We start from the raw sequence: 25763 nt of genomic DNA on the forward strand, positions 1-25763 counted from the left end.
TCCTCCTGAAGACTGAGACTTTGTCCAACGTCGTTCAATTGTTCCCACATTCCCTATATAGTGACCACTATAAAGCACACTATTGAGGGAACAAGGCAGGGAATAGGGGGAAATCGGACACAATTTTGCGCATCAAATCTATCAGCGTGATGTATATTGGTCTTCTAAACAAGCCGACACGTTTGCGATGACACCAGATGTAGTGGTGAATTCCGATAAAATAAATCGAATACCTCAAGGTATTCGATTTAAGTATTGAGGTATTGAGTGCACTAAATAGGGAAACAGATTTTTACACCGAGATGTGCACTTCAGACAACACTTCAAAATGGGGATGCCCCGAATAGTGCTCTATATAGGGAACTAGAATAGTGCACTATGTAGGGAACAAGTGGACCCGTTGGGACTCTCTTTGTGTATTTCTGTGTCGTGGTCGCATGGTAAATGCGTGCTGCATGGGGCCACAACCTTTTGCTGCAGGGAGGGTCTTTATCTTGGAACACTGTCTATGGGACTGTTTAGTTTCAATGTGACAGATTTATTATTTATCATCTGTTGTCATCGTTGGTGTTTTCTACCGACTTTTATTTAGATTTTTTACTTTTTTCTTACAGTCAACAGGATTCTTTTAACAGCATTGAAATATTTTTATTTTTCATTTTCTTTTCTATTTTTCCATCTTTCCAGTTTCCTGTTGTTAATCTCCTTGAGAAACAGTACTTAACCTCCTCCAGATCCAAGGTTTGGGGCTCTTTAGGTCTAGTCTAATAGTGTCTAATAACTACATGTATATATATATATATATATATATATATATATATATATATATATATATATATATATATAATTAGTACCCATATTGTTGCTTACTCAAAGAGGAAACCCTGAGAATCCACCTACATTTGACTGACAGCTCATGTGGCAGCAGCAGGGTCATCATTATGTTTCTTGGATGCGTGTCGTGGCTATATATATATATATATATAACTCTGTGATCATTAGCCTATGTCTCTGTATATCTACAGCTTGAAAGTATTTATTGACTTTGATTTATTTATTTATTTATTTATACACAGGTATACCTTTAGGTATTGGAAACTGTTCCGCTATTCACAGGCAGTACACCTTTAGGTGTTGGACAGCTGTGGGTTAAAACCAAGTATTGAGGGCAATCTGTCAGCATATGTTAAGTATTAAACAAGAAAAGGGTTTTAATGTTTACTGCTTGTTGTAATACTAATAATAAATACAGACGTACGATTGCTTGCCTCTGTTGTCTTAAAAACCATAGGATACAATATAATGGAATAAAGCATAAAAGTCCACTTGATTTCTATTACTAAAGTTTTGTATCTCAACCACATGGGAAATGAAAAGCCCAACAGAAACAATATTGCCATCGCCTGGATGAGAATAATATTGCAACAACATGTCTTTATAATTATAGCCTTGTATTTTTAGGTGTCACATTTAAACACACATTAATAAAGCAGGGGGAACATATGATCATGACAATGATGCAAAACATACCCATGGTGTCTTCTACACAAACCCTACCTGTTAGTCAATAATACTAAGATTCAGTGTAGGTATTAAATAATGTGAAAAAAAGCCATGTCGGTATTTTGAGCATAAATCATAAATTAGTATCCACTGTCCTTACAAAATAACATAAATTCAGGCAATACGGTTACATTTAAATTAACTAAACGTCAATAATCTGCCAACGCCATCACCCACAGCCGCCAATTTGTTCCGTGTAGTAAGCCCAAGCCTCCACCGGGAGGCACTGTGTGCTCCACTCACAAGCCCACAGACTTGACCTACTTTTCAGCAACACACACACTCGGATCCCCGCATTGACAACCAAGACAGGAACGAGGAGGGAACAAGTTTTCACCGAGACCCGAGCGACGTAACCAGAAGAAAATGGACATGAAGAAGAGGGTATCTCTGGAGCTCCGGCACAGGGCGCCGCCTGATGTAAGTAGAGCCCGGCTTTGTGTTGCGGTTGGCCCGGGAGGGAGCGCACCAAATCCGCGGGACCTCCACTCCACTCCCGGGGAGGAAGGCGAGCACATGGGCGCTAGAAACACCCCTGGGGCCTGGCTAGTGTGTGGGACAAAATACTAACGTTATTGGAAGTTTGTGAAACGTTAAATGTCCAGCATTTTGTGGATATATCGTGTTGTGGAGCCCTTCTTATATAAATGATTTAATAAAGAATCCCCAAGATGGATCCGCGGAGCTGTAACGTTAACGTAGCGTCGCTTGGTGTAATGGCTTCTGTGGTCGTCAGGAGCCGTGGCGTTGTTGTGGCCTACTTCACGTTTTGTTTGTTCAATGTTTCCTATTTGAAACGAGCGATCAGTGTTTACCGTTATTTGGTCGGCTGGTGTCTGTGTATTAGTAGTTGTAGTGGTTATGATAGTTAGTTAAGGGTTATAGCGCGGCTCCAGACATTAGGCGGCACCGCAGCCATGCGCGGTAAGTCGCATGCTGTTAGCTACCACGGCTAACTGGTCCCTTAAATATGTAATAACTTGTCTATTTGACTCCTCAAATACACACAACGAGCTCAACTCTGACCGTTAAGGATAGGTGACATTAATAATGTCGTGTCGACGGGAAATAAAACGTTGGGATTTGGTTCGCGGGCCGCCGAGGTTATCGCGGCATTACATCACGTGGGCTGGGAGTTTACAAACAGCGCCTCGGTCAGGAAGCGTTCCAATAGAAAACCACCATGCCTCATTCTCCTAGCAGGTAGATGAGGCAGGACGCGTTCCAATAGGAAACAATCAAAGCATTCCCGCTACAGTTGTATACACGAGTAGCGTAGGACCCGTTCCAGTCTACAAACAGTGAATCTCCCTAGGAGCTGCAACAGGTTGAGATTATATACGAATCGGACAAAAGCCAATGTTAAAACGAAATGATTTTCAATATTGAAAACCTTTGGCATAGTTCTTTTATGAAGTTTAGATCTATTCATTTAGTTAATTTTTCCTCAAGAGATGAACACCGGAGGTATAAAAGAAGAACAATACATTTACATTTAAAAACCTCTAGGATAGCCCCTGGGAACAAAGTGTGCTTCTTTAGGGGAGGTACGTAAGACGTGTACCAGGTGTATGTAATGGAGGGTGTTACCAGCCATGTAATCTGTGTGTGTTTCCCGTGTCTCCAGGTACAGGAGTTGGTTCTGGATAACTGCCGGAACAGCGAGGGCCGCATCGAGGGTATCACGCAGGAGTTTGAGAACCTGGAGCTGCTCAGCCTAATCAACGTGGGCCTGGTCAGCGTGGCAGACATCCCCAAACTGGACAAACTGAAGAAAGTGAGGAAACACCAACAGCGAGCACTGATGGACCTGCCCTGTTTCGGTCTCTTTATATAATTCGTATGATAACGTCCAAGTGTTAATCTCGCTTTTTGTCCCCCAGTTGGAGCTTAGTGACAACAGGATATCAGGTGGTCTGGAGGTGCTAGCGGAGCGGTTGGTGAACCTAACGCACCTCAACCTCAGCGGGAACAAGTTCAAGGACATCAGCACCCTGGAGCCTCTGGTGGGTGGAGCTAAGCCGTTGATCACCTGATTACCTGTACTGTCCTCGTCTGCTCATCACTGCTCTACTGCAAGCAAGATTTAGCAAATGTGCTTATATGCTACCCAACTGTAATGTGTAGTTAACTTAATGTGCTAATCAACTCTAATGTTTGTATTGGTTATCTGATCAGGACGCTATAGTTAGCTTGATGTGCTAATCGACCGTACTGCTTGTTTTAATTTCCTGATCGCTGCGCTACTGTGACCTTTTAGTTAGCTTAACATGTTGAACCCAATTCAACTGATATAGTTATCTTAGTGGGATTATCAAGACGTGGCGGCGAAAATTGCTAAATGTGCTAGCGCTAGTCCACAGATATAGATAGCTTAACATGCTAATCACTTCTCGACTGTTGGGCTTGTAGCTCAATATGCGATACAGGAGCTAAAAGTGGTACCATTGGGTCATGCACTAATGTTGTGGTCCAAAACGCGTTGTGGCTGAGCAGAAGAAGCTGCCGCAGTTGAAGAGCCTGGACCTCTTCAACTGCGAGGTGACGAACCTCGCCGACTACAGAGACTCCATCTTCCAGCTGCTCCCCCAGCTCACCTACCTAGACGGCTACGACGTCGACGACTGCGAGGCGTCCGACTCCGACGGCGAGGGGGACGGCGTGGACGACGAGGAGGACGAAGGTGAGCGAGCGCGCCCTTAGCGTAGCCTCTCTGCTCCCCTTCTCAGCACGGTCGGCCAGCGCCGTCGGTTTGGGTGCCTCCTTAGCGTGGCCCGGCCATCCCGTTCCTTTTAGAGGAGCCGTCGAGCGCTCCTGTTAGCATTCCCGCTGGCTCTTTGTACCAACGGGCGCACGCTGTCCCCCTCCAGAGGGCGAGTCGGAGGAGTTTGAGGAGGAGGAGGACGAGGACGAGGAAGACGTTGTGGCCGTGGAGGAGGACGACGACGACGACGATGACAGTGCGGAGGACGAGGTGAGTCGCGGGGACGGCGGAGGGTGGTGGTGGAGGAGATGCCTGATGGAGGAGGGGGGCAGTATGGGGATTACAACAGGAGGGTGGAGCTATGTGGCTGATGGAGGAGGGTAGTGGTGTGGAGCTTAGAGGGGGCTAGTGGTATGGGGTGGTGGTGGAGGTAGGTAGATATGTATGTGGGCGGTCGAGGAGGAGGGTGGAGGTATGAAGGGGAGGGTTAGGGTGGTGTTGAAATGAGGGTACTGACGTTCGCTTGTGTTATCGCCACAGGAGACCGCGGTAAACGGAGATGCAGACAGTGACGATGACGACGATGCAGACAGCGATGAGGATGAAGGTGGGTGCCTGTTTGTTTTGGACCCTTCCATTGAGCTGAACGGGGTCTGATACAGCGTGTATTTGTGTGTGTGGGGGGGGGGGGGGGGGGTCGGGCTGCCTGTAAAACTCAGACACTAGAAGATATATTGACGTGGTCGTTGATTTGTTTTCTAGATGAAGACTCGTCTCCTGCCAAGGGCGAGAAGAGGAAGAGGGACCCTGAAGACGAGGAAGAGGAGGAAGAAGATTGATGACCAACCAGCCCCTTCCCCTGTCACCTCTGACCTCATGCCCTCTGACCCCTCCCCCCTGTCTCCTCTGGGCTGAGTTCCACTTCTTCCTAACTCGTATGAGCTGTGGAAATGGCGACATAGTAGCCATTACCCCCACTAGTCTTTCTCCACCCTCTCACTTCCTGTGACATGACTGTTGCAAGGCGACAAGCGATAGTTTCCCCCCACATGGTTCTATTTGTACACTCCATGGCTTTAACCAGAGGTCATGGCCTGGGAGTTATCCAGAATGGAACGCAGCCCTTAAGCTCCCTCCCCCGTCACACACATATAAACATACACACAAACATACATACACACAAACAAACGCACACACTTTGATTCCCTGTGTTGAGCTACTTGCGCCCCCTCGCCCCTCTGACACCGGCCTGGGACCAGTGTTAAGTGACATGACATCATAGACAAAGGGCCAGGGTTTGTGACCTCATAAACACTGGCCCAGGGTTTGTGACCTCACAGACGCTGGGCCAGTTTTTGTGACCTCACAGACGTGGGTTTTCCTCGTAGCTCAGTGCAGGAAGCCCCTCCTGCTTTTTAAAAGAGTTATTTTTTCAGAGTATTAGTTTGTTTCTGGTGATTGTGTGTGGTGTACGGTCCCTCGTGGTTTCTCCACCACTTCATTTGACTACTTGTGGTTGTAATTTTTTTTTTTACTTTCTGTAAGTTAAATGGAAAAACAAACAAAAAACCTATAAATGAACTTTGTAAATAAAATCTTAACATTGTGCTCCTGTTTTGTCTCTTATGTTTGAATTTTAATTGGTAGATAAATTCCTTAATACCAACTCCTAATTGGTTGATCCCCTGGTCTGGTCAATGACTAACACTTAGTTTATCATCACATAACAACAGATGTGGTTCAGTCCAGGTTTAATGAGTGAATTCCTGAATGTATTGGAACAAATGCTGGCTAGACGGTTTGCCGGTGAACAGGGCATTTAAACAAATGGGATCAATAACCTTTTCGTTGTGGGAGCTAGCATCATTGGATGAACGGTGCTCTGACGGTCTATTCTATAGGCTGATGATTCAGTAATGTGGAATCTGGTTGGTCAGCAGGAGGTCCTCATGTTCCTGGTGTTCCTGATCTGCGTCTCCAAGGCGGTGATCTTCTCCTGCAGAGACCAGAGAACCAGCCTGTTAGCACTTCAGTCTAGTACATTTAATCTGTACACCCGCTGGTGTGTGTGTGTGTGCGTTGGAACCTCTTTCTGGTTGAGTTCCTCTCTCAGTTCTCGGATCTCCTCCTGCTGTTTGTAAAACACCTGCAGGAGCTGAAAAAAACAATGTCTCACGTGCCTCTATTACTCGTTCACAGATACGCATGATGCTCTCTGTCAAGATGGTTCCAACACATGATATATCTGCTTAATTTATTTCTTGCACTCGTGAAACACTTAATACAGTTACATAGATACACAGCAACACAGTGCTACTACACATGTACATAGATACAAACTAACACTGCTACTACACATGTGTAGTATCAGTGTGTATCTATGTACATGTGTAGCAACACTGCTACTAAACACGTCCATAGATACACACTTGCACAATATTACTACTAATGTTTATCGCTACACACTAACACACACACAGGGTGGATGTGTGTGGCCACCTGACTCTCGTTGTGGGGGGGGGGGCTCTCTTCTGGCTCGCAGCAGTGGGGGATGTCGCCGTAGGCCCTGTGCACAGCCTGGGTCTCATCTGGTTGCCAGGCCCACAAATCGCTGCCCGTCCTGGGGTACTTGGCATCCTGGTAGGCCTCCTGTTCCTGGAGGAAGGCCTGGGAGGGGAGAGAGGATCAGCCTACCCTGTGGGCTGCAGATCACCGTTGACACACCTGGAGGTCGAATAAGATTTGTCACCTCTTCAACTGGCCTCACTTCGTGGTGGACGGCCATGAGGCCGACGGGACAGGCCTGGGGCTCCGGCTGCGTCTCCAGCCCGCCGTCAGGGGGGGTCTCGGGGTAGGGGTTGGCCAATCTAGTCCCAGGCCTCAGGGACATCAGCATGGGGCCTGGTAACCACAAACACCTTTTATTTCTTGACTGGTGACTTGCGAAAGATATGTCCGCCGTGCTGGCTCCGGTCCTGACCTCTGTTGAGGCCAGAGAGCCACTGTTGAGCCGTCAAGGAGGCTGAGTTTCCTGCTGTCAGCGGGTACAAGTCCTCCTGGAAGACACCTGGCTGAGAGAAACAGTCACCATCTCTTTTGGTCCTGCTTTCTTTTCTTCTGCATTCTCTCTCTCTCTCTCTCTCTCTCTCTCTCTCTCTCTCTCTCTCTCTCTCTCTCTCTCTCTCTCTCTCTCTCTCTCTCTCTCTCGCTCTCTCTCTGTCTCCCTCCATTAAATTACATTTCTCCTATATTTCCATTCATTCAATTTCAGAAGAGGTTAACGAGCATGGCCACTAAACCTTTATATTCCTTGGTGTCTACATGCAGTGTGATCTCCCTCCCCAGGTACCTTGCGGGCTCTCTCTACCAGCATAGAGACAGGCTCCACCAGTTGTTTGGAGGAGATCAGTCTGTAGAAGCGGAAAAGCTCACCCGACCTCACGTCGAGGCCCCGCTTCGGCATCACCCCTAGAGGACAGCAGGGGGCGCCACACTCGGTGTTAGCGCGGGGGTTTTCCAACTGCGCTATCACGGGACCGCTGGTGGTACGCGAGGGTACTGCAGGCGGCACCAGAGATTTTATTGTTGAACTGTTGACACATTTTGGAATGATTGGATGAATAATAAAGATATTGAAAAATAAATCTACTATAAATACTGTTCGGGAAATATTGTATAATTATAGAAAGTATTATGGTTTCATTATATATTGGTTTCATTTGAATTCATTAAGGTGTCGCCTTGTGCATTCCATCATATATGTTCCATTGTAATGTGTTTGCTGAATAAATACACAAAAAATGTATAATATATAGATTATGTATGAAAGGGACGCTGGCGCTCTTTACCCTGCCACTTCATAGGTATTGATGATCAGGTTTTGAGACCTTTCGCAGACCTTTTGCCGACCATCTCACATATGGGTTGGTCCACGATGGTCTTTATGAAAATTCACCACTGTCTGTGAGTGTTTGGTGTTTTAGAGTGTATTTTTTTGTGTGTGTGTTAGAGTGTGTGTCTGTCTGTGTGTGGGCGTGGTGCGTTAGAGTGTGTGTGTTCATCTGTGTGTGTTAGGGTGTGTGTGTGTATGTGTGTGTGTGTGTGTGTGTGTGTGTGTGTGTGTGTGTGTGTGTGTGTGTGTGTGTGTGTGTGTGTGTGTGTGTGTGTGTGTGTTACCGAGTCCTTTCTGAGGAAGCTGAGATCTGAACTGGTTCAGGAAGACGACGAATGGCTTCTCTGAGCTTAACTCATAGTACCGGATGTTACAGTCGCCCTGTCAACCAGGGGAGAGAGAGAGAGAGAGAGATAGAGGCAACACTGCCTAACACTAAAGTGTGTTCTTCTGTCCTCTACTTGCCACACTTAACATGTCAGACAAGCACAGATGAAAAACAAACAGTAGAGCTTGAGTGAGGATCAGTAGTCATGATGAAACCCTTCCTCCAACCCGGATGGACTGCAACATAATCATTGAGTCATTTGATCTGTTTGTCAATAGTGTCCATGTTTGATTCAAAGACTGAACAATATGAGTGTGCCTGTTTAAGGAGGGCTGTTTACCTTTCCTGCCAGGTACAGCATGTTGGTGTCCGGGTCGAAGAACGGAAAGAGCACCCCACCCGTACCGTCCAGCTCCTCCTCATACAGAGGTTCTGATAAGTCACGCTACGCGCACACACACACACACACACACACACACACACACACACACGCACGCTATCATAGTCATACCAATATATGTTTGTTTACGTGTCTGACTGCATATGTTTGTGTGTGTGCATGAGTGTGAGTATGTGTGTGTGTGTGTGTGTGTGTGTGTGTGTGTGTGTGTGTGTGTGTGTGTGTGTGTGTGTGTGTGTATGCCACTCACAGGGTCCCAAAGTGTGATCTGTCTCTGATTCCAGCAGGAGAAGCCAGTGGTCAGGAGCATCTTCAACGCCCCCAAATACACCACCTTACACACCCTGTAGGAGGGGCTGGACACCTACACACACACACACACACACACACATTCTCCTCTCAGGATGGAACGTCAGGAACTGGATGCTCCAAATAATAATTTAAGTCACTTGGTCGTTGTTGTTGTTGTTGTTGTTGTCAGCTAGTAACCTGTGCCGACCCAGGTTACCCAGGCTACCTGGGTTACAGTTGCCAGGGTCAGAGTTACCTGGGTTAGAAAGCCTGGGTTAAGTTTACCTGGATCTGGGTTACCTGGGTAAGGTCACCTTGTTAAGGGTAACCGTGGTTAGGGTTACCTGGGGCAGGTATCTTGGCTCAGGTTACCTGCAGGATGGCTCCAGTGCGGGGGTCGAGGAGCCTCAGCCTGCGGTCCTTGGAGGTGAGGGCGAGGCGGCTGCCGTCGGGACTGAAGCAGGCGCAGAGCAGCAGCATCTCAGCCGGCCTGGGCTGACCCACGGGGCTGACCACCACGCGCACCGGACACTTGAGGACCGGCCCGCCCTGGGACACGTCCCACAGACACACCTGGGGGGTGGGGGATGTGTTACCTATCTCCCTCCCTTATTTCGAGATTTTTGTGTGGTTCATTTTTATGGAATATTAATTTTCACGTTTCTAATTAATTGAGCGAGTTCAGTGTGATATTCAAAGTGTATTATTGTGTGACACTGTTATTTTTAGTTTATTTAAATTGTTAACTGCTTGGCAGTGTACTTGATTATTAGAAATGTATTTTAATTGAGAGGTACAGAGAGGGAGATATAGCGAAAGAGGAAGAGAGCCCCCTACTGGTGGACAGAGGTCCAATCAAAGAGCAGACCTTGTAGTCATAGGCGGAGCTAAGGAGCAGGTCTTTAGCAGTTGGATGCCACTCGATAAGCCCCACCCTCCTGGAGTGACCAATCAGAGTCTTCCTGGCCTGGGTCAGGTTCTGACGAACTCCACACACTGGAACATCCCAGATCTTCACCTAACACACACACACACATAATAATACACCTTTCATATTACACTAAACTCACGCTAAATTAATTAGAATATTGAAAATTAAAATTCCATAAAAATTGACCACACAAATATATACATAGAAGTATCGTTAGATAGCATGAATCAACTCAACACACACACACACACACACACACACACACACACACACGCGCGCAGGCAGACAGACAGACAGCCAGGCAGCTGGTACCGTGCAGTCCTCTGAGCAAGAGGCCACCTGGTGGTCATTGAAGGGACTCCACTTGACGTCCAGAACCCTGGCTCTGTGACCACACACCCTGGGCTGCTGTGGGTCCAGCCGCCCTGTCTGGGCGGGAGACACAGAGAGGGGGAGAGAGAGACACAGAGAGGGGGAGAGAGAGAGACACAGAGAATATGCGAAAGAGTTTTATATGGAATATCTACTTCGTTTTTTCATTATAATATTTATTAGTCGTGTGTCCATCCCTTTATCAATGAACAGATTGCAATAAAGTACTTTTAAAGGAGAGAGGAGAGAAAAGGAGGAGGAAAGGAAGAGAGGAAAGTAGATTAAGAGGTCAGGGAGTGATGACACAGGGTTAGTGTTTACATGGTGGATGGGCAACACCAGGAAGGATCCGCCCCCATTGCACTCGGTCACCACGGCGATGAAGCAGGGATTGACGGAGCAGTAGTGGTTGTCATGGACACTGCGGGTGATGGAGACATCATGGTAACAATGGTCCCTGGAGGCGGGCTTACCCTGGACCTGAGCCAGCCGGGAGCAGAACATCTGGAGAGACACCGAGATGAAGATATATAAGAAAGATAGTGTATGAGTGTAATTGTGTGAGTGTGCACGTGCATGCGAGTGTGCGAGTGTGCGTGTGTGCGTGTGTGTGTGTGTGTGTGTGTGTGTGTGTGAGCGTGCATGTCTGTGTTTGTGTGTTTGTGTGCATGTGTGTGGAAAATCTTCTTGGAGGACCTCAGGGGATTATTTGGCCTAATCAATAATGTAATCAGCTGTCATGGCTGCTCTTATGATCTATCAATAATGAAACATCATGTCCCATCGAAATTATTCAGTTTACTTCTACACACGCAAACACACACACACGCGCACACACACACAGATGACTGCCTTCCTTCTGTTGCCTTCCTAAGAAAATTACCTGTTCAATATTTAATTCACATCTTTAAACAAACACACATACTCTCATTAAAAATGTATTTTAATTTCCAGGTGTTGCAGATGACCTGTGACTGCCGCTGATCTTTAGGGGCAAATATGAGTGGTGCGAGGGAGAGATGAGATGAGTCACCAACTGTAAACTTCACAGGAAGTTAAAACCACAATCACAGCGCCTTCCTCAACCCACGCAGACATGCAGGCATGTTTGCTAAATATTCAATTTGAATCATCACGATGCCAACCATCATTGTCAACACCAACATCAACATTGTCATCCTCGACAACAGCATCATCACAACCACCACCATCATCATCCTCACCTTGACCACTATAGTGGCGATTTGTCCTCCATAAATAACTGGAATTTAAATCAAACTAAGCAACGTAATCAAAATAGCCACTGGGGCACCAGTGGGAAGAATCGTACGCAGTGTGGGCAGAGTCAACTGTCCAGTCGGGATCTTGGTTTTCTGGAGGTTTATTTTCCGGTGTCACAAACAAACAAAACAAATGGAACTTCCCGCCACATCTTATTTGTGTCTCTAGTGTAGCTGATAAAAAACCATGACCTATGCCGACCTACCTTTATATATAGGTTAGAAACCCGGTGCGCCCCAGCTGCCCAATCAATCAAAACGAAAGCATTAACTCAACTCAACTTAACCTTTTATAATACAAACGAGAAAAACATAAAATAATCATTTTCTTTTATATTAAGCAAACAAGCTAAATGTTTTATAATTAAATCTTACAAATGCATAGCTCCAACAACCACCATCGTCATTATCCCCATCATCATCACAACCACCACCTTCATCATCCTCACCCTGACTACCACCACCATCATAATCACAAGCATCACCATCATAATCCTCAACTTGACCACCTTCATCATCCTCACCTTGACCACCATCATCATCACTATCATCACCAGTCATCAGCTATTGTTTGTTTCTCCTGCTTCTAATTGGCTAAATCTCTCTTACCTCTGGTGTTGTCTCTCAGTGACGTCACTTCCTGATCCTCAGTCAGAAGCCATCAAAATACTATAGCATATAATAGATACTACTGCTCTACATGCAGATACTACGAATACCGCAAATACTACTGCACTAAAGGATGTCCACCACAATATGACGGCCTTCATGTTTTTCTTCGTACAAGTACCAAATACTAATGCTAGCTGAAGATACCACCTTACTATCTACTGAGCTAAACTAGTACCACGACTAGTACTGCTGCTCGTACAACAACCATCACCTATCATGCTGTCACAACCTCTGACTGGTCAAAAGGGCTGGCTGCTGTGAGTAGGTGTGTGTTTGTGTGTGTATTTGTGTGTGAGTGTGCTTTTGATCCATGACGTCTAACTCCCTCTCACATTAGCTGTGTTCTCCATGCACGACTGGCCGTCTACAAAACCTCTCTACACCTGATACCGCGCACGCACACACATACACACACCCACAGACAAACCCACCGGCACACAAGCACGCTGACACTACACAAACGCACACACACACGCACACGCACACACACACACACAAACACACACACACACAAACATCCTGATCCAAATGTGATCAACTTGAACAGACCATCAAATATGACTAGAGAATAACAAGCTGATCTAAAAACAAATCAAATCTAAATACAAATGTCACTCATAAATTCACACAGTAAACATATTGTATATTAGATATTTATTATGGGCATGTTTGATGAGATCTTCATCCATGCCTGCTCTTCCTCATCAAAAATATTCAGACAGACAGCTAGACAGACAACAGACAGGTAGACAGACAGTTAGTGTTATCTCTCCACAACCTTTGTGTATCATTGTCATGGCTGAAGGAAACCTGAACACGTCCTATTAATATATCTGCAGTGTAATCTCGGTGTCAGTGTAAGGTGCTCCATCATTACATTACAACAGAAGAACAGTCCAACAAACACGCAGTGCTAAATCCTACCAGGGGAGGGCGCTGTGGATTGGGATTACAGTTTGTCACTTCAACATAATTTCTTTAAATTGTCCGGTTGGGAATTGCCCTGAAGCAGTACCTGTTGAGATGGTCAGTTCTGATTGGCTATCTCTGGGAGGTGGGCGTGGCCAACTTCCAATCAGTAGCGTAACTCCTGGGGAGGCTGTGAGCACATGCACAGCCAACCAATACCTGAGGAGGAAAAACATCTCATCGCACCACATAATGACATGACATGTAATGACATGACATCAACACGGTTTGACATCAAAACGGTGTGACACCATGACATGACATCGACACAGTGTGACACCATGACGTGACATCAACACGGTGTGACATCATGACATGACACGACACGACATTAACACGGTGTGACATCATGGCATGACATCAAAACTGTGACACCATGACATGACATCAACACAGTGTGACATCATGACATGACACGACATGACATTAACACGGTGTGACATCATGGCATGACATCAAAACTGTGACACCATGACATGACATCAACACAGTGTGACACCATGACATGACATCAACACAGTGTGACACCATGACATGTCATGACATGACATCAACACGGTGTGACATCATGACATGACACAACATGATATTAACACGGTGTGACATCGTGGCATGACATCAACACGGTGTGACACTATGACATGGCATGACGTGACATTTTCATGATGCGTGTCAAGACAAGACATGTCGTGCTGCGCGTCATGACATCATCATGGCGTGATGTCACCGTTGGTTCCTGAGGTGCCTACCTGTGCCCGTTGGATCCTCTCCACATCGCCCAGACTGCAGGCCAGGTCGTAGCCCCGCTGGTAGTACTCTATGCACTTGCTGTACTGACCCTACGGACAGACAGACAGACACACTATACACCTGCTGCACTGACCCTACAGACAGACAGACAGACACTCTGTACACCTGCTATACTGAGCCTAACGACATACAGAAGGACATTCAGCCTGTCTACCTGACAGTCGTAGGAGGCTCCCAGACTCATGTAGGCATCCTGCAGGTTGCCTTGGTGACCGTGGGTATGGGAGACGTCAACGTACTTCTCCAGGTACTTTACTTTGACCGTAGTTATCTGCTCACTGACACACACACACACACACACACACACTGTATATGTATATTTGTCATATATCTCTGTAGGGACAGATAGTGATAAGACAGACAGACCTCTGTGAAAGAGCCTTATAGGTTTTCCCCAGGGCATCTGTATCCTGGAGTAGTCTGAAGTTCTCCATGGAAGCTGTCAGAAACTACAAACACACACAAACACACATCATGATCATTCCACTGGCTGGGAGCTCGCCTTTGTGAAGTCCCAATTCAAACCATATGGTAAAAAACATATTAATCAACTGTATCTGATATCATTATATGGTGTATCGTGATATAAAAGCTTGAACCTCCAAAGCAGAGGGGTGGTCTCCTGTTCTCTGATAGGCCAGTCCCAGTCTATAGGCCGCCTCCCCTTTAACACTGCTATCATCACCTAGAACACACACACACACACACATACATCCACACACACACATACACCCACATACACAAACAGTCACAGTCAGACAGGTTGCTGCAGAGCATAGTCATACAGAAAGAGACAAACTGACGGTCAGAGCGCACTGTGTCAGTATCTGAGGCGGTGAGTATAGGACAGTGTGTAGTACTATAGTAGGCATTGAGCATCCTACAGTGTGTAGCACTATCGTAGGCTGTGTGTAGTACAGTGAGCGTCCTACAGTGTGTAGCGGTGTGGTAGGCTGTGTGTAGTACAGTGTGTAGCCTACAGTGTGTAGTGGTGTGGTAGGCTGTGTGTAGTATAGTGTGTAGCCTACAGTGTGTAGCGGTGTGGTAGGCTGTGTGTAGTACAGTGTGTAGCCTACAGTGTGTAGCAGTGTGGTAGGCTGTGTGTAGTACAGTGTGTAGCCTACAGTGTGTATTGGTGTGGTAGGCTGTGTGTACTACAGTGTGTAGCCTACAGTGTATAGCGGTGTGGTAGGCTGTGTGTACTACAATGTGTAGCCTACAGTGTGTAGTGGTGTGGTAGGCTGTGTGTAGTATAGTGTGTAGCCTACAGTGTGTAGCGGTGTGGTAGGCTGTGTGTAGTACAGTGTGTAGCCTACAGTGTGTAGTGGTGTGGTAGGCTGTGTGTACTACAGTGTGTAGCCTACAGTGTGTAGCCTACAGTGTGTAGCGGTGTGGTAGGCTGTGTGTAGTACAGTGTGTAGCCTACAGTGTGTAGTGGTGTGGTAGGCTGTGTGTACTACAGTGTGTAGCCTACAGTGTGTAGCCTACAGTGTGTAGCCTACAGTGTGTAGCGGTGTGGTAGGCTGTGTGTAGTACAGTGTGTAGCCTACAGTGTGTAGCGGTGTGGTAGGCCTTGTGCAGGAGCTCTATGGCTCCCGGCTGGTGGACAGGAAGCTCAGCCAGACGGATGTACACCTGCACCAGGAGTTTGCTAGCCTGCTCTCTCACAGGTCCTCCTCCCTCCATGTCAGCCTGCTCTCTCACAGGTCCTCCTTCCATAGGATCAGCCTGCTCTCTCTCAGCCTCAGCCAGCTGCAGAAACCTCTCACTGTAGCGCCTGGCCTCCTCCAGATCTCCTGCACAACACAAGATCATATGTATGGAAGATATATATATATATATACAGTGGGGCAAAAAAGTATTTAGTCATCCACCAATTGTGCAAGTTCTCCCACTTAAAAAGACGAGAGAGGCCTGTAATTTTCATCATAGGTAAACCTCAGCTATGAGAGACAAAATGAAAAAAAAAATCCAGAAAATCACAATGTCTGATTTTTTAAGAATTTATTTGCAAATTATGGTGGAAAATAAGTATTTGGTCACCTACAAACCAGCAAGATTTCTGGCTGCCACAGACCTGTAAATTCTTCTTCTTTAAGAGGCTGTTTACCTGTATTAATGGCACCCGTTTGAACTCCTTATCAGTATAAAAGACACCTGTCCACAACCTCAAACAGTCACACTCCAAACTCCACTATGGCCAAGACCAAAGAGCTGTCAAAGGACACCAGCACCAGGCTGGGAAGTCTGAATCTGCAATAGGTAAGCAGCTTGGTGTGAAGAAATCAACTGTGGGAGCAATTATTAGGAAATGGAATACATACAAGACCACTGATAATCTCCCTCGATCTGGGGCTCCACGCAAGATCTCACCCTGTGGGGTCAAAATGATCACAAGAACGGTGAACAAAAATCCCAGAACCACACGGGGGGACCTAGTGAATGACCTCCAGAGAGCTGGGACCAAAGTAACAAAGGCTACCATCACTAACACACTACGCCGCCAGGGACTCAAATCCTGCAGTGCCAGACGTGTCCCCCTGCTAAAGCCAGTGCATGTCCGGGCCCGTTTGAAGTTTGCTAGAGAGCATTTGGATGATCCAGAACAGGATTGGGAGAATGTCATATGGTCAGATGAAACCAAAATAGAACTTTTTCGTAAAAACTCAACTTGTCGTGTTTGGAGGAGAAAGAATGCTGAGTTGCATCCAAAGAACACCATACCTACAGTGAAGCATGGGGGTGGAAACATCATGCTTTGGGGCTGTTTTTCTGTCAAGGGACCAGGACGTCTGATCCGTGTGACGGAAAGAATGAATGGGGCCATGTATCGTGAGATTTTGAGTGAAAACCTCCTTCCATCAGCAAGGGCACTGAAGATGAAACGTGGCTGGGTCTTTCATCATGACAATGACCCCAAACACACCGCCCGGGCAACGAAGGAGTGGCTTCGTAAGAAGCATTTCAAGGTCCTGGAGTGGCCTAGCCAGTCTCCAGATCTCAACCCCATAGAAAATCTTTGGAGGGAGTTGAAAGTCTGTGTTGCCCAGCGAAGGCCCAAAAACATCACTGCTCTAGAGGAGATCTGCATGGAGGAATGGGCCAAAATACCAGCAGCAGTGTGTGAAAACCTTGTAAAGACTTACAGAAAACATTTGTCCTCTGTCATTGCCAACAAAGGGCATGTAACAAAGTATTGAGATGACCTTTTGTTATTGACCAAATACTTATTTTCCACCATAATTTGCAAATAAATTCTTTAAAAATCAGACAATGATTTTCTAGATTTTTTTTTTTTCATTTTGTCTCTCATAGCTGAGGTATACCTATGATGAAAATTTACAGGCCTCTCTCATCTTTTTAAGTGGGAGAACTTGCACAATTGGTGGCTGACTAAATACTTTTTTGCCCCACTGTATATATACATTAATATATATGTATATATACATATAAATATATCATATATATTTTATACAGACCCATTAACAGTCAACATCACGATTGCCTCTATTTGTGGATCAGTAGTGCCATGTGCCCAATTCATTCAGAGTTAAGACTTTAGACATTGAACCAAACTGTTGGCAACATCAAAATCACCTGTTGTTTCGTATCTGGTTGTCATAATCGATATTGTACCAGTGGACCCAAGCTCTACCTGATTCCCTTCAAGACCAGGAGCAGTTCAGAGCAACCAGTGGTCTTTATGAATGAAGGATATGTAACACGGTTTTGTATGTTTGTATTGTATCCAAGCGTCTTACATTGTGGTCTTGGGTCCGACTCGCAAACATAGATCTCATTGTATATGTTGTTTACATGAATATAGATATCATTACTATGCTCACTATCATTATATTAATAATACACTATACCACAGATGTACTGATCTTTTCAACAACAAGAGATTTCTAAATGACCCAGCATACTCAGGCAGATGTCCTTAATAAGGACTTTGTTTATCACTTTTCCTTGGCTCTTCAACCCACACACTTCCCCAAGCAACCAGGCAGCACTAAAAGGTTTGTTTTACTGAGCGGATAAATCTATGGGGAGGAGGCCTTTGGGACTATGATGGACGAAATTGGACTGTATTTAAAAGTCGATGTAAGGTGTGTGTGTGTGTGTGTGTGTGTGTGTGTGTGTGTGTGAGTACCCAGCTGCAGGTGGAGGACGGCCAGCCTGCTGGTGACCAGGGTCTCATGCTGGGGCGAGGGGAGTCGGAGGGCCGCCTCCAGGCTCCGCTGGTAGAAGTGGAGGCTGATCCACTGCTCCTCTGGAGCCCACGGCCGCTCGGCTAGAGACAGGTGGCTACCACACACACCAGCCCAGTCACCTGCGCACACACACACACACACACACACACGCACGCACGCACGCACGCACACATACGCACACACACACTCGTTGCATCCATGTTCACGTCTATTAGCCCCGCATGTGTCGGAGCGCTCCGTCATACATGGCCCCACCCAACCCAAACCAGGGACGTCTTTTCTGTTTGTTTCAAAACGTAGTTAATAATGGGTATTCAATAATATGGATATAATCATATCCAATTAAGTATCTGTGCATGTATTAATGTGTATGTTATCCTATTTGATAAAAGTATCAGTCTATTTAATAATGTGTATTTAATAATATTGAATAGAACTACCTCTGTATTTTATAATGTGTCATTTTCGATGTATATTGAATAATATTTAATGAAAGTATCTGTGTAGTTAATAACGTGCATTTAAATTTATTTAATAAAAGTATCTGTGCAGTTAATAACATGTATTTCAATGGGGTAGGGGTTAGTTGGGGTTTAGGGTCTACAGGTTTGGGCCACAGGTTAACAGGGTCATAGGTCAGAGGTGAGGTGTTATGGGTAAGGGGCTGAGGGTTAACAGGGTGTTGGGGTCAGAGGTTAGGGGTTATGGGTAAGGGGCTGAGGGTTAACAGGGTGTTGGGGTCAGAGGTTAGGGGTTATGGGTAAGGGGCTGGGGGTTAACAGGGTGTAGGGGTCAGAGGTCAGAGGCTATGGGTAAGGGGCTGGGGGTTAACAGGGTGTAGGGGTCAGAGGTCAGAGGCTATGGGTAAGGGGCTGGGGGTTAACAGGGTGTAGGGGTCAGAGGTCAGAGGCTATGGGTAAGGGGCTGGGGGTTAACAGGGTGTAGGGGTCAGAGGTCAGAGGCTATGGGTAAGGGGCTGGGGGTTAACAGGGTGTAGGGGTCAGAGGTCAGAGGCTACGGGTAAGGGGCTGGGGGTTAACAGGGTGTAGGGGTCAGAGGTCAGAGGCTATGGGTAAGGGGCTGGGGGTTAACAGGGTGTTGGGGTCAGAGGTCAGAGGCTATGGGTAAGGGGCTGGGGGTTAACAGGGTGTAGGGGTCAGAGGTTAGGGGCTAAGGGGTTGGTGAGGGGTCACCTGTGCGCTGGGAGTCCTCAGCTCTGCTCAGGTGCAGCTGTAAGGCGTCTAGTGAGTCCTGCTGCTGCTCCAGACACCTCTCCTCACAGCCCATCAGCAGAGAGTACAGCTCGGAGAACGACCTGACACACACACACACACACATACGGGAGAAAGTAAGAGCCAGTACTAGATATATCTTGCCATTGCGTGGTGTGCGTGTGTGTATGATAATGTGCGTGTTTGTGTGTGTGTTTGCGTACCTATGGTAGCCCATACGCAGAAGCTCCACACATACTTTATGTTGAAGACTATTCCTGAACCTGGGGAGAGAGAGAGAGAGAGAGAGAGAGAGAGAGAGAGAGAGAGAGAGAGAGAGAGAGAGAGAGAGATTGATGATGGTTCTCAGCCTTACTTGTAAGTCATTGGTTCTGCTACATGACTATCACTCGAGGAGAACCAAAGTGTTGTACTAGTAATACTAGGTGCTGCCCAGTACCAAAGTAGCCTACTGTTTATACCGGGAGCCTCCCATTACAACTACTACCTTCTACTGGGAGCCGCCAAGCACCACCACTACCTTCTACTGGTTCTACTGAACATATCTATCTTTGGAGACGGGACTCACTGGCCGATGTCGTTCTTGGATAAGGTGCGCAAGGTCCGTCCCGATCCATCAGTCTTCTTCATCTTCTTCACTGTCCTACGCACGCACGCACGCACACACACACACACACACACACACACACACACACACACACACACACACAATGAGCAAAACGTATATTTATACATCTGAACGCTGAAGTGATGATGTGACAGACATAACCTCGGCTGCTGCGCTGCGTTCCGTTTGGTTCCGTTGATGTCCGGTAAGAACGGCTCGGTTCGGCCCGCCTCCTCCTCGTCGTCGCTGATGTTCATGTTCCTAACCCGGGGGAATCCGGCTCAGTCTGTACGTTACCGGCCGCCGGCTGTTTTAAAACCACGCCCGTGAGAAAAATTAAATAAATACTGATATATAAACTTCCCAGAACTATTTTACGAACGAGTTGTTGTTACGGCAACTTATTGAAGTTACTGACCGAGATAAATGTTACCCGACGATATACGACCTCAAACTATTATGAACAGTTCAATATTTTTAGGTACTTAGGAAGCAGCCTAATAGAAATTAAACTTAATTAAACTTCATGTTTGTTGTGAACGCAGAGCAATGAAAGTTTTCCAATCTTCAGTCCAACGGAGTGACGCGTTGCCATGGCGACGGCACGTCATTGGCATTCCAGCATCAACGCACACACACACGCACAAGATGCAAGACTTTTAGTTCATGAGTTTTAGTGCATACAGTTCCTTTGCACTGTAAACCCGAACTTGTTGTTTCAACTTAAAAATGTTAGTGTCCATGTTGCCTTGAAATTGTATGTCAAAACAACTAAGACAATAAATTAACTTAAATAGATATTACTATTTGACTCGACTCCATCTTCAATCCATATTACTTGAAACCGTTAGGTGACATAACTTAACCTCGAGTCAATGCTACATAAATTCAAGTTGATTAAACTTAAATAGCATTATAAGTAACATACATTTTTTTGTTGATGCAACTACAAAACTAGTGAGTTGTACTTACATTTATTAACTGATGAAAATAAAGCCCAATCAAGATAACTTAAATGTATGAGTTGATCTAAATTATATACTAGTTATTTGCACTTAATAATTGTAACGCAAATTACATTTTATAGTGGATTTGCTTTTTCAACCTGTAAAAACATTCCTTGCTCACTACATATATCTGCATACATCACATTATCTACTTGCTCAGGATTTTTCCCAAAAGAATGACTACCTTTACACCAGACATTTTGGCAGTCACTGACCAACCGTTTTATTGTGAAAAAATGTATTGCAACAAAACGCAACAAAGAGGGAGACATAGAATAGCCTTGTATATACCTTGGCTGAGCTCACGGGGAAATCAGGCAATGTCATGCAGATCACATCCACGGTACCCTCATATTTATGAGCGAATATCCCACACAAACTGACACATTCAGGAACACACACAGTCATTAGCTCAGCTTCATCTCTGAATCAAGTGAAAATCAAACTGAGTTTCAACTTCACACCTGAAGTTGATACTTCACCTCTCAAAAGAAATGTCATGCGCTGTTTTCAAAATGTACCGTAAGCAAAGATAAGGTTGATGGACGCCCACACTGAATACAAATAGTTTAGAAATCTCTCCCTCTCTCTCCTGCTACCTCTCCCTCTCTCTCCTGCTACCTCTCCCTCTCTCTCCTGCTACCTCTCCCTCTCTCTCCTGCTACCTACCTCTCCTGCTACCTACCTCTCCTGCTACCTACCTCTCCTGCTACCTACCTCTCCTGCTACCTACCTCTCCAGCTACCTACCTCTCTCTCTCCAGCTACCTACCCCTCTCTCTCTCCAGCTACCTACCCCTCTCTCTCTCCAGCTACCTACCCCTCTCTCTCTCCAGCTACCTACCCCTCTCTCTCCAGCTACCTACCCCTCTCTCTCCAGCTACCTACCCCTCTCTCTCCAGCTACCTACCCCTCTCTCTCTCTCTCTCTCTCTCTCTCTCTCTCTCTCTCTCTCTCTCTCTCTCTCTCTCTCTCTCTCTCTCTCTCTCTCTCTCTCTCTCTCTCTCTCTCTCTCTCTCTCTCTCTCTCTCTCTCTCTCTCTCTCTCTCTCTCTCTCTCTCTCTCTCTCTAGCTACCTACCTACCTCTCTCTCCAGCTACCTACCTACCTCTCTCTCTCTCTCTCTCCAGCTACCTACCTACCTCTCTCTCTCTCTCTCTCTCTCTCCAGCTACCTACCTACCTCTCTCTCTCTCTCTCTCTCCAGCTACCTACCTACCTCTCTCTCTCTCTCTCTCTCTCTCTCTCTCTCTAGCTACCTACCTACCTACCTACCTCTCTCTCTCTCTCTCTCTCTCTCTCTCTCCAGCTACCTACCTACCTACCTCTCTCTCCAGCTACCTACCTACCTACCTACCTCTCTCTCCAGCTACCTACCTAGCTACCGCTCTCTCAATGAAATCTTTACAAAGAAAACGTAAAATATTAAACCCGTTAAAACTTGTAAATTGTTGAATGCCAGCTAGTGTAACAAATAGTTTAACAAAACGTAAACGCAACAATGTGCATTTACAAAAAGTGCTTCAAAACGAACATCAACGATGTAAAAAGCAGCGTAAACTCTGCTTTTTAAGCTTAGTTTTTCTTCCTCAAGAGTCGGTTTTTTAAGCCATGAACCAATGCCAACCATTGCCCTCCACCAATGTCCATAAGCACCTTCTGAATTACCTCAAAAGTGTACCTAAGGCCTCTGGGGTAGTCGATGTTGAGGGCAAAGAGCAGACCCATCAGCAGTTGGAAAATCACTGAGGCTTGGAAAGATGATTTCTTCCTCGAGGACCACTGCGAAAAAGACCCGATCATTAATCTGTTCCACCATAAGGATACCGACTGCCATTCCCTTTGTCCAGTCCTCCTCTGCATCTGTGACCTACACAATGTGGACAAATATGTCAAAAAATATGAACCTTTATTGATATCCATGTGGAAATTCAGGTGTCATAGCAGCAACAGCAGTAAGCATGAAACACAGGATAGGTTCAATATTACTGTTTTGGAATACTTTTAAAAAAAAAATTGGTGGAGGAACTTTTCTTTAATTGATCATGATGCAACATTTAGGATAAAACAGAGTAACACATAAATAATCCTTTTCAATGTTCACTTCTGCCCCACTAGAATGTGTGGTGCTGTTTTATCTGGGGTGGTCCGTTTAGCTTACTTTGTTTTATCATAAAAATGTTTTATATGACAGCCTTTAAGCATTGTTCTTACCACAATGCATGTTCACATGAATATAGTTTAAATGAACATATTAATTTATTATTATTTTTACAACAGAAAGCATTTAAAAAAAATATTGAAAAACATACCTGTACTTTCTTGTAAAGTTTGGCCACATCTTTTAGATAGTAGGGGAGCCCCATCAAAACAACTGCCCTTTGACTTTGGTTGGAACTCTGTAAAATTAAGACAATAACCAACAAATGGGATATATTAGGCCAGAAATCAGAATACAATTCCAAGTGCTGTTATATTCTACTAATGTATGCATACTTGTTTGAGTACAGAAATAATCAATATGTTCGGAAAAGATGGATATTTGACTAGAACTAGAAAATGCATTTCCTGCAGAAAATTGTGAGCTTTTTGAGTGCTGTAGTACAAAGTGAGGTTGAAAATATTTTTTAATAAAGCCACATAGATTAAGACATAAAGAAAGGTTACATGGCTTGAATTAAGTGACAAAACAAAAGTTCAAAAGTCTAAATGGAGTAAACAATGTAAACATGCACACCATTTAAGAAAATGTTAATGGTTGGAAACAAATAAAGTGACAGCTGAATGAAAAGCGCAAAGCATTGCTAAAAATGCAGAAATGTAAAAGGTCAAATGTATTGCCCAGCTGTGCGTGCATAGATATAGATAGTAAGAAAAATTAGGTATTTAATTGGATTGTGTAAAACAGACTTATATCAACACACGTACGTCATTATCCAGAGTACTCAAAAAGGCTGTTCAGCTCCACCAGCCCACTCCTGGCTCTGTACACCTCAAGGAACCTCAGCAGATACTTGTCAAGGCCAGCGAAGAGAGAGCCTTTCAGGTCAACAGACGTAAGGCGAGCAAACTCTGCTTCAATCTGGTAGGCAGAAAAAAAGCAAAGGAACACAAGCGATTGGCTGTTAATTCAATTACATCACTGTTGCATGAAACTTTTTTTTTTTTTAAATCAATGTATGCTTTAGTCAGTATACCAAATTATTCATGACTGATATTAACTATTCTTAAATAAATTATCTAGCAAATCTTAATCAGTTTCAAATCTGATCCTCATAACCTCATCTAAAATAGAAAAATACTTTTACCTGACGTTCAGAGAACAGTGCTGGCCATCTTGCTCTTACGTCGGCCACAGGTGGCTCATCCTCCACAATTTGTTTTCTCCGTAAAGAAAAGGTGCTGGTCATCATTTCTTTTATTTGCTGCCAATCAATTTTCCTCTTCTTCATTTCGGTGAACATCTCCGTTCTTTCCTCTTCCAGGGAACGTTGCGTTTTTCCCCTCAGAGATGTCTGGCAAGAAATTGAGTTCAGATTTTCTGGCCCTCTTAAGTTTTCCTTTCCCAGGTGTACCTGGAGAGCGCGAGTTTATCTTGAGCTCTGGGCATCCAGCCAATCGTAGCTTCTGTCTGAAGTTACCCATTTTAAACTTCAAACTAAATTTCCAACAGTACCAACCACAGACCGACCCTGGTTTCCTCAGACATGGATGTTTTTCGACGAGAGCTTGTGACACCAAATCATATTCCTCACGTGTTGGGTATGGGTTGTGGTCGTGGACATAGATGGCTTCTGCTATTTTATCCAAAATGTCAGATTTTGTGTCTTTGGAGACATCAAGAAGGGTTCCATCTTTATGGAAGGCTTCATTTCCGTGCTTCAACTTAAGTTCCACATCAAATTAAAAAGTAGGGATGTTAAATGGCTGTGGCAGCTGACTGTGGCTTTCCTCATAGGATGTGGTTAGGCTTGCCGTGTCCAAGGTTGAGTCTGTGTGATAGGATTCAAGATTCTTGCTGTAGACTTTCAAAGTCGCTTTGTCCATAGGCAGCTCGGACATGCAACTCAAGTTGCAAAGCTCATTATCAAACTCTGCATCTTGGAACTGCACCACCAAGTCACCTTCCGGTCCAAGCTTGTTTTTTAGCATCAAGTGAAGGCCAATAACAGTCTCTGGCATGTTGTCAATGGTTATCCTCCGGATGTCATCTTGGCTAAGGATGACACGCAGCAACATGGTGAATCCCAACTAATAAAAAAAAAGAAAAAATACAAATATTATAGGTACGCCTATGCATATCATATGAGTTACTTCAAATTTAAATCAAATTTTCAATTGCACCTTCGCAGCAGAAGAGTGCACTGTAAGGTGTTGGATTTTTGTTCTGCCAGATTATAAATTGAATGTCTTATTTAAACCCATTGTAATACTGACAATAGGTTTTAAATTTTGTCTATTTTGGCAGCAAAACTTAAGGTGGCATCAGCGAT

General features: G+C 45.2%; 3 protein-coding genes across 3 annotated transcripts; 1 reads left to right on the forward strand and 2 right to left on the reverse strand.

Moving 5' to 3' along the window:
- Positions 1–1825: 1825 nt before the first annotated feature.
- Positions 1826–5875, forward strand: LOC307091069 (acidic leucine-rich nuclear phosphoprotein 32 family member D-like). The gene is made up of 7 exons (XM_079757926.1): positions 1826–1983; positions 3191–3340; positions 3447–3569; positions 4060–4246; positions 4434–4537; positions 4808–4874; positions 5030–5875. Exons 1-7 carry the CDS (start codon positions 1930–1932, stop codon positions 5104–5106), a joined length of 762 nt encoding a protein of 253 aa, XP_079614052.1. The 5' UTR covers positions 1826–1929; the 3' UTR covers positions 5107–5875.
- Positions 5876–6127: 252 nt separating this feature from the next.
- On the reverse strand, positions 6128–10985 carry coro2ab (coronin 2Ab; the record flags this gene model as incomplete). The annotated part of the gene is made up of 13 exons (XM_079757920.1): positions 6128–6263; positions 6354–6422; positions 6767–6934; positions 7017–7168; positions 7248–7338; positions 7617–7735; positions 8444–8540; positions 8828–8932; positions 9138–9251; positions 9551–9751; positions 10047–10196; positions 10422–10538; positions 10803–10985. 13 exons carry the CDS (start codon positions 10983–10985, stop codon positions 6201–6203), a joined length of 1629 nt encoding a protein of 542 aa, XP_079614046.1. The 3' UTR covers positions 6128–6200.
- Positions 10986–13474: 2489 nt separating this feature from the next.
- Positions 13475–20522, reverse strand: ttc29 (tetratricopeptide repeat domain 29; the record flags this gene model as incomplete). The annotated part of the gene is made up of 11 exons (XM_079757923.1): positions 13475–13561; positions 14152–14241; positions 14367–14490; positions 14579–14661; positions 14812–14897; positions 15763–16008; positions 18366–18545; positions 19620–19741; positions 19862–19921; positions 20227–20301; positions 20428–20522. 11 exons carry the CDS (start codon positions 20520–20522, stop codon positions 13475–13477), a joined length of 1248 nt encoding a protein of 415 aa, XP_079614049.1.
- Positions 20523–25763: the final 5241 nt, after the last annotated feature.

Source organism: Pollachius pollachius, assembly GCF_949987615.1.
Source record: "Pollachius pollachius genome assembly, chromosome: 20".
Taxonomy (NCBI): domain Eukaryota; kingdom Metazoa; phylum Chordata; class Actinopteri; order Gadiformes; family Gadidae; genus Pollachius; species Pollachius pollachius.